The 13,328-nt window shown below is 35.4% G+C and overlaps 2 protein-coding genes across 3 annotated transcripts in view; one reads left to right on the forward strand and one right to left on the reverse strand.

Annotated features, from left to right (window-relative positions):
* Window positions 1-112: 112 nt before the first annotated feature.
* LOC136839544 (uncharacterized) lies at window positions 113-9,401 on the reverse strand. 2 transcript variants are annotated; one of them, XM_067105775.1, is made up of 9 exons: window positions 8,698-9,401; window positions 7,111-7,263; window positions 6,381-6,539; window positions 6,009-6,146; window positions 5,210-5,400; window positions 4,261-4,333; window positions 3,961-4,039; window positions 1,973-2,108; window positions 113-1,725 (listed from the first exon to the last, which is right to left on the reverse strand). In XM_067105775.1, exons 1-9 carry the CDS (start codon window positions 8,770-8,772, stop codon window positions 438-440), a joined length of 2,292 nt encoding a protein of 763 aa, XP_066961876.1. In that variant the 5' UTR covers window positions 8,773-9,401; the 3' UTR covers window positions 113-437. The 2 variants fall into 2 exon arrangements, with proteins under 2 accessions (XP_066961876.1, XP_066961877.1); XM_067105776.1 differs by having other exon boundaries at window positions 6,381-6,536; window positions 8,698-9,200.
* Window positions 9,402-10,764: 1,363 nt separating this feature from the next.
* LOC136839546 (E3 ubiquitin-protein ligase TRIM23-like) overlaps window positions 10,765-13,328 on the forward strand; it is a 40,686-nt gene continuing 38,122 nt past the window's right edge. The window contains exon 1 of the mRNA XM_067105778.1: window positions 10,765-10,970. Within this exon, the coding sequence (XP_066961879.1) occupies window positions 10,869-10,970 (102 nt within the window). The 5' untranslated portion in view covers window positions 10,765-10,868. The remainder of the gene's footprint in view (window positions 10,971-13,328) is intronic.

Below are 13,328 nucleotides of genomic sequence, written 5' to 3' on the forward strand. Positions count from 1 at the left end.
AAAGTGGAGCATTGATAAGAATCTTTTAATTTGCAAAACTGTGAAAATTTCTCTGCTGTTGACAGCAGTTAAATAGAGGAGATCTGAAAAGGGTAAATGACTCCAAATAAGATTTGTCATTGTATAATAGTTTATTTTCTAATCAAACTTAATCATCCTTCTAAATAAATAAATACTGTATGGAGATAAGGCAATTCATAAAGTCGGGAATCTCTGAAAACTTATTGAATATGTACAGTGATGTAATTATTAAGTAGTTTTCAGTGCATATATACAAATCACTAAACCAACTCCAACCAAAATATTACTGGAAAATATTGAAATTTTAAAATAATCTTTATGCTCCACAAATACCATGTTCATACTTTACTTATACTATAATGTATAAGGAAAATGAAGTTTTTAAATTGTATGGATACTGAGCAGCTCTAAGTTAGCTACATTCCTTCACCTTCAACTTCTGCTGTCGCTTTGTTGAAAAACTCTTCTAAGGCAGGTGATAGTTTTGGTTCCTGAGATTTATCTTTACTCCAGAAGTGAAATTTTTCTTTCCCACTTGGTTTCTTTGATGGCTCTTTTGATTTTTTCTTTGTCTTATCTTTCTTCCCTGGGCAGTATTTGTCAAAATCATTTTGCCAATCTTGGAGAGCCAAATCTAAGTTGTCATTATCACTATCATAGTCACTTATATCAAGATCAAAACTACTTTCATCATTGTCATCATTACTATCTGCAATATCTGGCAAGGTACTTGACTGATCAGATTCCTCCTCAATGGGAGTCTTCTCTTTCGGCAGTGGCTTTTCTGTTTCCCCTCCTTTGTCAGGCATTTTTGGAGCCTTGTCAATTACTTGTTTCCTTTTTTCACTCTTATTGTCATCTTCAGATATTTTCACCATACTCTTTCTCTTCATCTGTACTTCCTTTATGTAAAAATCTAACTTATCAATCGGAACTATTTCCTCAAGCTCATCTTCTGGATTCACATATGTGGAAACTTTTTCCAGTTTTGCATTAAATTTAGCAACTTCTTTGGTAGATGATTTTTTACTTTGTTCTACTTTTGTTAGTATGATCTGAGAATTTTTATTACTTAAATCAACTTTACTTTTAACAGAAACTTTTTTCACATCATCTGATGGCTTCCCATTGGTAGCCAATGACATGGCTTCTGTGCCATTTTTTTCACATTCGTGTACAGCTTGGTTTGCCACTGTAGTGTGTTTTTGCACAGAGGGTTTACAGGATGTATCTTCAAACCCTGAAACACCATTAGCTCTTTTATTTTCAGCAGTCTCTTGCAATTTCCCTTGTGATTTATTTCCCTGAATAGAATCAGCACTACAAGTTTTTGGCATATCAGCATTCTGAAGATCACTTTTACCAGAACAGTTTTTGTGATGATTCTTCTCAATCTTTTCCATATTTTCTGCAGTGTTTGTACCTTTTGCATCTTCAATAACATCATTTTTCAAAGTCATCTCTTCCATTTCAACACCATTATTTAACAAATGTTGCAAACGTGGATCTTTCATGAGCATTTCTTCTGAGTACTTTGGTAATGGTCCAGAGGGAGGAATATACCCTTCCATAAGGGTAAGTGAAGATATTTGGGGCTCTGAACCATCATTTCCTTTGTTTAATCCATCAGATGATTTTGTGTTGTCCAGACTTCCAAAATCTGCAAGTCTTCTTTCCAGCTCAGAGACACGACTTGCCAAAACCCTGCAGAAATTTTGCTTATCAAAAAATGAATCTGCTTTACATTATTGTGGCACATATTATTTTACTTTGTGTTATATCATAATCAAGAATTTCCTGACATTATACATAATAATACATTTATACTAATGAAGTGTGGATAAAGGTTCAAAAACTATACATACTGCATTTTCATGAGAACACAATCTTAAAACAAGGAGACAAACGACAAACTTGAAAATAAAAAAAAATTACAAATAAAACAACTCACTTGTTTGCTGAACGCTGTGTACGTAATGCACGGGAACGCTGATTGAGTGCATCTACAAGGGCAACACACAAGGATTTCAAATCGGTTTCTGCTGCTCCACCTACTTCACCTCGGTAATCACGAAGCAGCTCTCCAACTATGAAAAATAGCAATATGGTTTATGACAGCAATGTGCAGAGTTTTGTAAAATAAGATTAAACAACAGTACCTGCAAAACAAATGAAAAATAGTTGTAATTTTTTATTACTGGAAACTGAATCAACTGCAACAATGTCCACAATGTATAAATAACCACTAAAGGTTTTCCTAAAAAAAGATATATTGCATACAGTATACTGTACAATTACACCCAATCATTCCATAACATGTAATACTAATAAATATACTTAAAAAACCATGAGAACAAAACTAAAAACACACTTCAAAGCTTGGAGTAGATCATAGTACATTACGGGTATGCACTGAAATTAACTAAATTTCAAAAACCACCAGTTTCATTATCAAATGTCAGTTGGAGAGAAAGATAGTGGGTGAGAGTAAAGAATGAATGCTCTCCTCACCTTACCATTCAGAAGGACTAACTCTTTAGTCTCTTAAACCAAAGATCAAAGCCATGAAATGACTTGCCATCAAACCTCCGTACCTGCAGTTAGCTAAGGTCTACTAACCATAAAGAAGCAACCCCTCATATAAGCATATGATGCTATGTTTCTCTGGGGAAACTTAAATGGTATTTTCTAGCTTTACAGCTATCTTCAGCATATACATAAAAATTGTCAAGCTTCCACGACTGTTCTTTTAATGAAGGGTTAGAGTTACCTATACGGTATTGGAATCTATTGGATTTTTGACAAGTCATCAGAAATTTTAATATCAATTCCAAAACAAACTTCCTAACATTTACAATATTAAAAGTGGAAAAAATTAATCTCAACATAAAGTTGGTATTATAAATATACAGTACAACACTGCTACTCTAGCCTTATATTTTGGTATGAAACGGATTTATGTACTGTATACTATACACTAAAAGGTCATTAAATCATTAATGGGTCTGTGATAAATACAATATTTACCGAAAAAGACAAAGACATTACCCTAAGGTGGTGCAAAATTTCCCATTTCTTGGATGAGACTCCTACATCACTCACACCCCTCCCCCCTATTCAATAGTCAGGACCATTAGCTGTGAAAAATTGGAGGGGCTGGGAGGTGACAACTTTGCATTGCATGTAATGAGTTTGTATGAATAAGTTTCTTTACAAAGTAAGATTTGTTTCACCACAAACTCATTACTTTTAATTTGCCATAGTCAAATTTTCATGGGATGAACAGAGCTACCTAAGATCCCAGAACTAGCTGGTTGGACCTGCAAGATCCATCAGAGAGTTTTATGGCTTGTGCTCATGTAAAGAGAAAGAGTACAGTGCTGCCATCAGTTGATTATATCCTTCGATTGTCCCTCATCCTTCCAAATTAACTTTCATATCTGCATCAATGTCTATAGTGATACACTGCACAGGGGTGACAAACTGGTGGTCAACCTGGCAGTTTGCTGGGTCAATCCTTGCAGCACTCATCCTAATTTTGCACTTAATTATTCCTTCTCTGGATGGTGCAGGAGCTGAAGATAAAAGATCTTGCAAGACCAATCCTTCACTGCAGAGAATTATGCCTCCTCTTGTTTGGCTATGGGTGCTACCAGTCTCTCAGTGTAATAATACGGAAATTACCATTGCTACAAAATGTCTACAACCTAAACAAATAAATTACATAACTTCTATTGTTATGTTTTATACTGCTACAGCAAATTACATTACACACATCAGAATCTTATTAGTAGGTGAGAAAGTGCATGCATTAAAAAAGCAATAAAAAAACTGCAGGCAAAATATGTCCGTCCTTTAAAATCAGCACCACTTAGAATATCTTTTTGGAAGCAAGAAGCAAATACCACACTACAGCATTAAAAAACAAAAAAATTATACCTTGTTTAGGTGTTACAATAAGGTTCTCAGGAGTGCCTAACTTGATTGTGCCTTGAGTTCGGCACTTTTCAAGTGCATTCTAGGAAGGCAGCATGAAAAGAGAAGGCTGAAATTTAGTTCTACATTATAACAGCAACTACATAATTAGTAACAAGCATGTCCTTCCAATTTCATTTAATTACTGGTTGTCTGAAAAAACAAAATGCTGGCCTGTGCTGGTGGGAGATAAATTTATAAAGTATTTTCGTTCAACAAATTCACCTTAACATATCAGACATATATACATTATTAATTTTTTACCTTGTATTTTGAAGCATTACTCCTGATAAGATTCTTTTCTTCCTCTGTTTGCTTCAGTCTTTCCTGCAAGTACCTGAAAAATAAAGAGAATTACTGATGGTTCACATTACAATGGTGATCAAACCTATAGACTACAAAGTTTAACATCCACCAAGATCAAGACAAGCATAAAGGACAGTCTCATAAATTTGCGACTACAGTTTATCAATAATATAGCAAATGGTCTGAAACAAAGGTAATTACTGCATTATATTTTTTCTGTTCACACCTAAATGAGGAAAAAATCTATACAGTACATAATACCCATTTCCCATTTCAGTCACTTTTACATCGAATAACAAAGCAAATTAATCAACTGAAGTACAATAGAACATGTGCCTAAGGGGTTTTCTCTTAACATATGAAAACAGCATATTAATGCTCTTTTTATTTAATAATTTAACTGCATGGCACAATGCCTTTTATTCTTCATCTGCTCCCTTTGGTCTTTCCATATCTGGCTGTCCAACTACTTTCAGTTTTCTTCTTACTGTACCAATTTTCATTTGCTCTTATAGAAAAAAGAGTGGGTGAGCTCAATGCATCTAGAAATGGAGTCAGCAATCTCGCACTACTTTGTAACAATTATATACTAATACTTACAGTAAGAAAAGCATTCATAAACATCTCACATCTAAGGGGCTCTCGGAACAATTATCAAACACGTAACTTAGGTCAGGACCAAAATTTCAAAATACTGGAATCAACCATCTTCCTAGGGTATTACAAATGCTTCAGCACCTGATGCCAAAAGTTCTTTAGTAAACTTATAAGAAAATAAACATACTTCACTTTCTTACTTTTTCACAATTTTAAGTTATATATGTACTGTCATTTAAAATTCATGCAATAGCTTCCATCACAGGAGAAAATTAATACTATAAAATGTTTTTTGCTATGCAAAACTAACCTGTTTTCAGTGATAATGGAGTCAAGATCAACAATTCTTTTTGCTTGTATATCAGATGTGGAGCTATTTGAAAGAATAGTATTGAGAATGTAATTGAGGCGATGTATCTTATGGCTTGAAGCATCTAGTTCTCTTACCAATTCTTCCCTTTCTTCTACCAGCCCGCGTACATCACCCTCAAGAGCTTGACACTGTATCAAAAGGTCAATATTAGAGTTAGAAAATCACTTTCCTGATCATCCTGGAAGCTTTGCAGGGTATACAAAAAAATTATGCTGACACAAAGACTTGCAACTGCCTATCAGTGTTATGCAATCCAGTTTCCATTAAACATTTGTAGTAACTTGCATTCAACCATCACTCATGGAAGGTACGTATGCAACAGAATGGCATGTGCTACTAGAACCAATATCAATCAGTAAAGTGGTATTGGTAATCCATGTAAACATATACAGTACACATATTTCCAATGATGCTATCAAATTTAATAGTTATACAATATGAGATAACTTAAAATGCAATCATTTGACTGCATTTCATATTCTATTCCATTTTCACAGGAAATATCCAGTTTATCATGTACTGCATATTAATTAGTGCAATAAACAACATTTTACTACACCAAACTGCTCAGGAGATATGACTTCATAGGTCGCGTTTTTAACTATGCTTGTATCAATTGAGATAAATATGAAACTTGTAATACTTTTTATACTTCTTTAACATTAACTGTTTTATAATGGCAGGGCTCCTAAATCAACACTCCTGTATGATATACAGAACTTGTACAAATCACAACCTTTGAACTCAGAGATTCCATCTGAGAGATGAACTGCTCCCGCTCCTGATGAGCAAGCTGGCTATTTGCAGTGACAGCAAGGCTTCGTCGTCTTCCTTCAGCGGTTCCTCGTAAGCGTTGTATCTCTTCTCGCAAAACCTATACGTAAAGACATTAAGGTACCATACCACATAACACTTAAGATACGGCAATCCAAGACTGCATGGAAGTATACAATTGTCATTAACTCCAAGTCATGCATATTTCTACAAAAATTTCTCGTTTGAATTGAGATACTGTCACAGTAAGACTGGTTGTGTCTTCCTCAGTCCAATTATTAATCAAATCACTGCACAATAGTAATATGAAGCCAACTTTGTTAACTAATTTTACCTTAATGTCTGCCTGTGCATCATGAAGCTTACATCGAAGTTCAGTGCAGTCAAGTCGCAATGTCTTATTCTCTTCCTTAGAAATGGAGAGGAGTTGTGCAAGAGTTCCCTCAGAACCACTTAACATTGCTGAACGACAAGGGTCTGAATAAGCTGGCTTCTGAAATAAAGGTAAAACTTACCTCAAGTTACAATAAAGACCAACAAATTACCTAAAATTGGACAATAATCATTCTAATACTACAAATTTACAATTTTTAAAATGTATATTATGCTTTAACACAGTAATCTAAAAAATAATACTAATTACTTCGAAGTATTACTTCCAAACATACTTATGACAAATAAGTATATTATACTTTAACACAGTAATCTCAAAAATAATACTAATTACTTTAAAGTATTACTTCCAAACATACTTATGACAAATAATGCAATAGAAGAATGGAAAGTTAGTATGTTTTAGCAATAAAACAATTAGATTGTTTTCAGAAAAGGAACAGAATTGTTTCCATGAAAAAGCTAATTATTCCTTACTATTGCTGTAGTTTACCCTACAGAAATAAAACCACTGTTGGTCGCTCAGGATTACCTCAAAATGGTTTTGATCAGTCAAGATACTGAGGATATCCATTAAATGTAAATACAATTGTCTGTGTTATGCAGGCACCCTTTCAGAATCACTAATCCATATCAAATCCTAAACTGATTCCTTAGTGCTTCCCACTCACCTTTGAGACAGAGGATTTTGATGATCGGTGAAGTGTTTCATCCTCAGCGAGGGTACGAAACTTATCTCGTTCTCTTTGGCATTCTTGAAGTTCTGCACGTAGGATGGTAACTGCAGCACTTTTGCTTTCGACAGTCCTTTGCAATACTCCAACCTGGGAAGCCAGTACCAACATAATTAGTAATACCTCTTTGCTCTAAACCAATAGAATTATTATCTAACACTAAAATTATGATAAGCATTGCTATAGAAGTCCAAAACCTGCTACAGGACTTTCCTTTAAATCCATGGAAATTAAACATCATATTAAACAGAGGAAATTAAGTATCATATTAAGAGACAACAAAATGCTCCATGAAAAACACTGCAATAACTGAATTAATATGCACTGAAGAATATGTCATCAGCCTACGTAAGACTCTGCTACGAAAAAACAGGATGAAACAGTGTTTAACTAATGAGCTACATGAAGTCTAGTTAGCAAGAGTGTAATGTTGAACTATAATGACCATCCTGGGACATTATCCAGTACATTACCTGTGCAAGGGGAATTACATCATAGTACTATACTGTAAATCAAAGATAAATGCAGTACAAAGCTTTGCTGGTGCCCATCTTTCCAGATTAATGTTACTATAGTGATGAAAACTCTCTATCACTTGGCTATCTAGATTAAATGGAAAGATCAAACTCTCTCTATTATTATTATATCATTGTCTGACAAAAAACCTGTCACATATTAGGACCAGCATAAAGGATTTGTTCAATGAAAATTGAAAATGAAACAAGGTGAGTTAAAGAAGTTATGCCAACTAGAATGACACAGCAAAGAACCTTTGGTACTGTCTACAGCATGCTGCACACATCACACTATTAGTAATGATCCCATACTGCCTTAAGTAGTCTTTATGACAAATAGGGAAAAAGCAAACTATATAATTTGATTATATACAGTACTCTTACTGGTTATGAAGAGCTTAGTATTGGATCTGATTAACAGTTATACAGATATCTTAAACATGAAATAATTAAGCTTGTTTGACTGATTTTAAGAGTCTTCTCTTAACGTTTAATTTATAGTTTTTTCAACTTTAATACAAAAAAATTTATGCAGACCTGTTACATAGAATTACCAGTCATGATAATCAAAGAATTTTAAAAATTCTTTTCTCCATAAGTATATATATTTCCAGATCCATAAGTATATTAATTTCAGTGGAATGCATTACTATTCCTTCTTACTTTGTTCTCTAATCAGTTTAACACTTTTGTGCGATTTAAATTTTAGCACTTTAAATTATTTAACTAAATACAAGTTAAATAAAAATTTGAATAAACTGGCTGCTAAACAATTGTTTACTACATATTTATAACTGAATATAACAATAGCCTACAAAATAATATAAAAAATGTAAAATCAAATTACTAACTAGCCTACCACCTCAATTGGTATGGCATTTCCCTAACCTATACGGGAAACCAACATGTTTCACAGCAAAGGGTAGTACCCAGGAGAGAACACAGTATGCCAAAGAAATAAACACTTCAGACCCTTGTCTATCAGTGATGGTTAACCTAAGCTCCTTACCTCATTTCTAAGATTTTCCAGTTCTTCCTCTGGAGTTATTATTTGTAAATGGCGAACTCTTGCATTCTTGCTCATTCTCCCAACTGTGTGACGGTGAAGGGAGGTAGTAAGGTTTCTTGGAATGGACTATAATTTCAAACAATAATCATAGCTATGGCAGCTTGCTTAGCCTAACCTGCCCCTGGTTTGCTGTGACAGCAGGTAATTAAGTATTGAATATTAACTTTTTCCTGTTGGCGCCACCTGTGACAAGACTAAGCCTTCATTAGCATTAATATCATAATCCAGTTAAGCTAGTTACGACTGCGCGATAAGATTTAAACAAGCAACTTTGTCTGTATAGTGTATAACTTTTCTTAAATAAATTGTTGATAACTAGCACTTCTCGTAAAAGATTAACTACAAAGTCAGTTTTCAGATGCTCGGCTACAGCTGACGCTCTCCAACAGCTGATAAGGGAACAGTTGTTATGGTTGACACTTGACAGTTGACAGGTTGCGTTTCTTCTTCTTTCCTCGGCGCACTAATTCCACGGTTACTTTTTAGCACTATTCCTAGGATACTGGCATCTAGTAAAACTCTAATGGTAACAATAATATATTATCATTATTGCAAGTGAGCTAATCACTCAAAATTTTAGAAAAGAGACGACAAGTTGATAACCAGACCATTTTAAGATACAAAAAGACAATAATAACACCAACAATGGTTCTCATAGGGAAAAGTTAACTAAAATCAGTAAATTATTTCTACTTTACTTCAACTCCTACAGTACGAATTATATTATGTCTACCAACTTTCAGGTTTAATTATGTCAAAGGATGCTAGCTTTAATATCTTTCAAGAAATAATCCCGAAGGATTGAATTCCCTGTATGATATTGTAACCGTAAACCCACCTATTAGCATATCTTTTGTACCTTGCCGATGTCTCCTCTTGCATGACTATTTATTTCAGATGTTGTGAGGGCCAGAAATAACTGAATGCGTGTGTGATGCTTTTTTTAAGAACTATCTAATCATACCCATAATAACCTTGATAATAATTAGCTTATTCGTTCAGGTTTGTTCAAAATTATTTTAATGCGGCCTTAGACTTCATTAGCCACAAGACACCCGTAAATAAACTGTAATTTATTAGATGTGGGGTGTAAACGTGACATCCATCAGTCTTTAGAGTAACTGGAAGCAGAGAGCTCTTTTAGAGAACATGAAATTTTTGTTTCACAGGTCTGGCATCTTTGTTGTTTTAATTTATTTTAGCAACACAGTTGTTAACACTGAAAAGAATGTAAAGGATACAAATGCTATAATTCTTTTTGCATTTATCTCCTTCCATCTGCGTGATTTGAAGTTGCTACTTAGCCTAAGCACAGTCAACAGACATCTTGAGAAGATTACTAAGTTATGTAGAAAGTAGGATCTGAAATCAAACCGCAACAAAATGAGTACTTTATTAAATAGCAGATCTCTCACCATGCTCCATCTCCATTATTTACGATTGGCAAATTTCAGAATATTTCTTAATACTTGGTGTTTCCTCTAACCTTATGCCATTGTTCTCAAAGTTTAACATGCATAGTACCTAATCTTGCCAGAAACTTTTTTCCAAACTCGTTTGTCTAATTAAGATTTATCACATTATTGGTATGTGATTCATTTTTCTATTTCTTTTTCATTAAAAAACAACAGACTGTTCATTTAGGATGAGATGTTGTTGCTTGTATATAAAAAGCAAGTGTAAAATATACGTTTTATTTGTCGGTAAATGAATGCGCGTTATAATCACAGAACAGCATAAATGAAAACAACATAGACAATGCTTGTTAGAATTCTTGTGAGTGATAAAAGGAGGTCTGTCATTCACGACTTCGTCTCAAGGTCACTTCTCAGATAAGGCGATTTGCGTAGGTTTACCGTAGGCCTTGGAGAAATGCAAAAAAATAAAGATAAATCAACCATTTTTTTTATCATGTGACTTCAGAAATGAATAATAAAATTCAAACTAAAAATCACCACACGCCAAGTAGCTTTGCTACTGACACCCAGGATCATCTTACCTCAGGTCATGTTCAATGTTGTTTTCGTTACTGTAGCCCTTGGCTCTTGTGAATGTTAGTGTAAGTCGATGTTGGGGTTGTAGATATTCGCCAAACTAGTCGAAATCAAGGAATGGCGGAAGAGTCGTTGATGTCTATTGCACTCGTAAAATCTCAGTCGTTTCATACCTTTAATAATCCACATAATACCGTCTCCAACAGGAATGGCAATAACGTAAGTAACCCTGAAACATTGTAGTTAGGCGTAGACTAGTCTACCTTTTCTTTCCGTAATTTACTGTTGTGCGGAATTGGAGTTGATTTTTTCATTCTTAATTAGATTAACCAGACAGCTGAGTTATTTGTAGACCTTTACATGGCTGCGTGTGGAGAGAGAGGTGGAGGTTGGAGCACGACCTTGGTAAACGAAGTTGACAGCTAGGGTAGACATGACCCCAGGCTACTAGGTTACCCTAGAAAGACACTAGGCTAAATGGGAGAGTTGGAAAGGCTAAATGGAAAGGGGACGGCAGCACAAAGATATCGTTTAGCCTATTAATATAATTTTCTGGCTCAACAATACAGGAAATGGTATGTATAGCCCTAATGCAGGATAGGTGTAGTAGGCTTAGGCCTAATTTGAGAAACGTACTGAGATAGCCTGATGAGATAATGAATAAATTTACCATCTTTTGTCTATATTTTTACTTTCATCCCTAAGGAGCTGGTAGTAAACACGGCGTCCCGTGGAGCTTCTGCCATGTTGAGTACCAGTCCTCTGGGGACGAACATAAAACCTTAAACAAAAGATGGCAAATTTCTCAATATCTTGGTAAATTTTTCAGATTATCTCACCTATACTGTATTAAATACACCCTATTTTATATTGATTAGACCAAAAAATATTAATAGGCGATATCTTTGTGTGCCCGTATACATTTACTGACAGCTAGGCAAGGCATGGGCCTAGGTTAGTGGGTTAGCCTAGAAAGACACTAGAAGGAAAGGCACTTTATAAGGCGGGAAGCAGGGCACCTCAGTACCGGGGCGTTCCTGCAAAGAACCCTGAAAATTATAAATACTATATATGTATAAATAGAATACCCTGCATATGGTCCCAGGCCTAGGCCTGGTAGCAGTACCCCTATCCCAACTCAGATTTTTCTGTTTGCATGTCAGGAGCCTGGTTGTAAGGCTGGGAACTTTGGCTTCATTGCTCCGCTTTCTCAGAAAAGATTAATCTAGGGAGGGCTTTAGACTCTAATGCAAGAGTTCTCAGAGTTTAATGTATCTGACTTGTAGGCTTTGTTGAGCCCTCGACAAGACTTGTGAAACTTACTGAGCATAACTTGTGGATGTGATGGGTTAAAACTACAAGTCTGTGGAGTATGCAAACGAAAGTGTGTCAGACACTTCATTGGATTGGAATTGGAATATAAAATTTAGGCCAAAGGCCAAGTGCTGGGACCTATGAGGTCATTCGGTGCTGAAAGGGAAATTGAGAGGAAAGGTTTTAAAGGTGGAACAGTAGGAAAACCTTGCAGTTGCACTATAAAACAATTGTTAGGAGCAGGTGGAAAATAAGATGGAAGAAAGAGACTATGAACAGATGCACAGTAAAAGGAATGAAGGGATGCTTCAAAGAACCCTAAGTAATGCGTACGGTGCACTGATGGCACTACCCCACAATGGGGCAGACACTTCATTGCTGCACAAAGTAAAGCTTAGTACTATTGTGTGGTCCAGAAGGATGTTGCAATATAGCTAGGTCAAAGGTGAATTAATTTTTCAGTATACTGAATAGCAGTTTTGAAATTAGATTTAAAGACCCCAGTTTTCCACACATATCTCTGAGTGTTAGATGCCATGGTTTGTGCTGAGTTCCTGTGTCTTTGTTAACTTCTTGCATTATGTCATGATCATGTGAGGCATAATAATAGCTTAGGGGCTTCGATCCAGACCTGTTTAGGTGAGAATGTATATTCTGCGCTATGCAATTTCAATGAATTTTGCAGGGAAAATGGTCAGATCACTGGAATGAGCCATAAATGACTTTTGGCAACTCATGGAAACACTCACACCACAGCTGGTAAGTAAGTGTATCTTAGTTTAACCAGAACACTGAGGTGATTAACAGCTCTCCTGGGGCTGGCCCGAAGGATTAGATGTATTTTACGTGGCTAAGAACCAACTGGTTACCTAGCAACGAGACCTACAGCTTATTGTGGAATCCGAACCACATTATGACGAGAAATGAATTTCTATCACCAGAAATAAATTCCTCCAATTCTTCATTGGCTGGTTGGAGAGTCAAACGCTTGGCCAACAGCGTGCTAGCCGAGAGCTCTACCCACCCCTCCAATGAAGAACTTACCACAGATAGTGATATTAGGAAGAAATTGAAGAACAGGTTCCCATGAGATGTCACGGAGGAAGGCACTACACCTCTCCGTACTGGTGCATCTTGAATATATTTGGCCATAAATATACTCGGGGATTGTTGCTGGTTTTAATTCTTATCTTTTACAATACAGTAGTATGTTACCTGTAATTGTAGTTTTCCAAATTAAAATACAAAAGATATTAGAAAGAA

This window comes from Macrobrachium rosenbergii, chromosome 6, assembly GCF_040412425.1.
Source record: "Macrobrachium rosenbergii isolate ZJJX-2024 chromosome 6, ASM4041242v1, whole genome shotgun sequence".
Lineage (NCBI taxonomy): Eukaryota > Metazoa > Arthropoda > Malacostraca > Decapoda > Palaemonidae > Macrobrachium > Macrobrachium rosenbergii.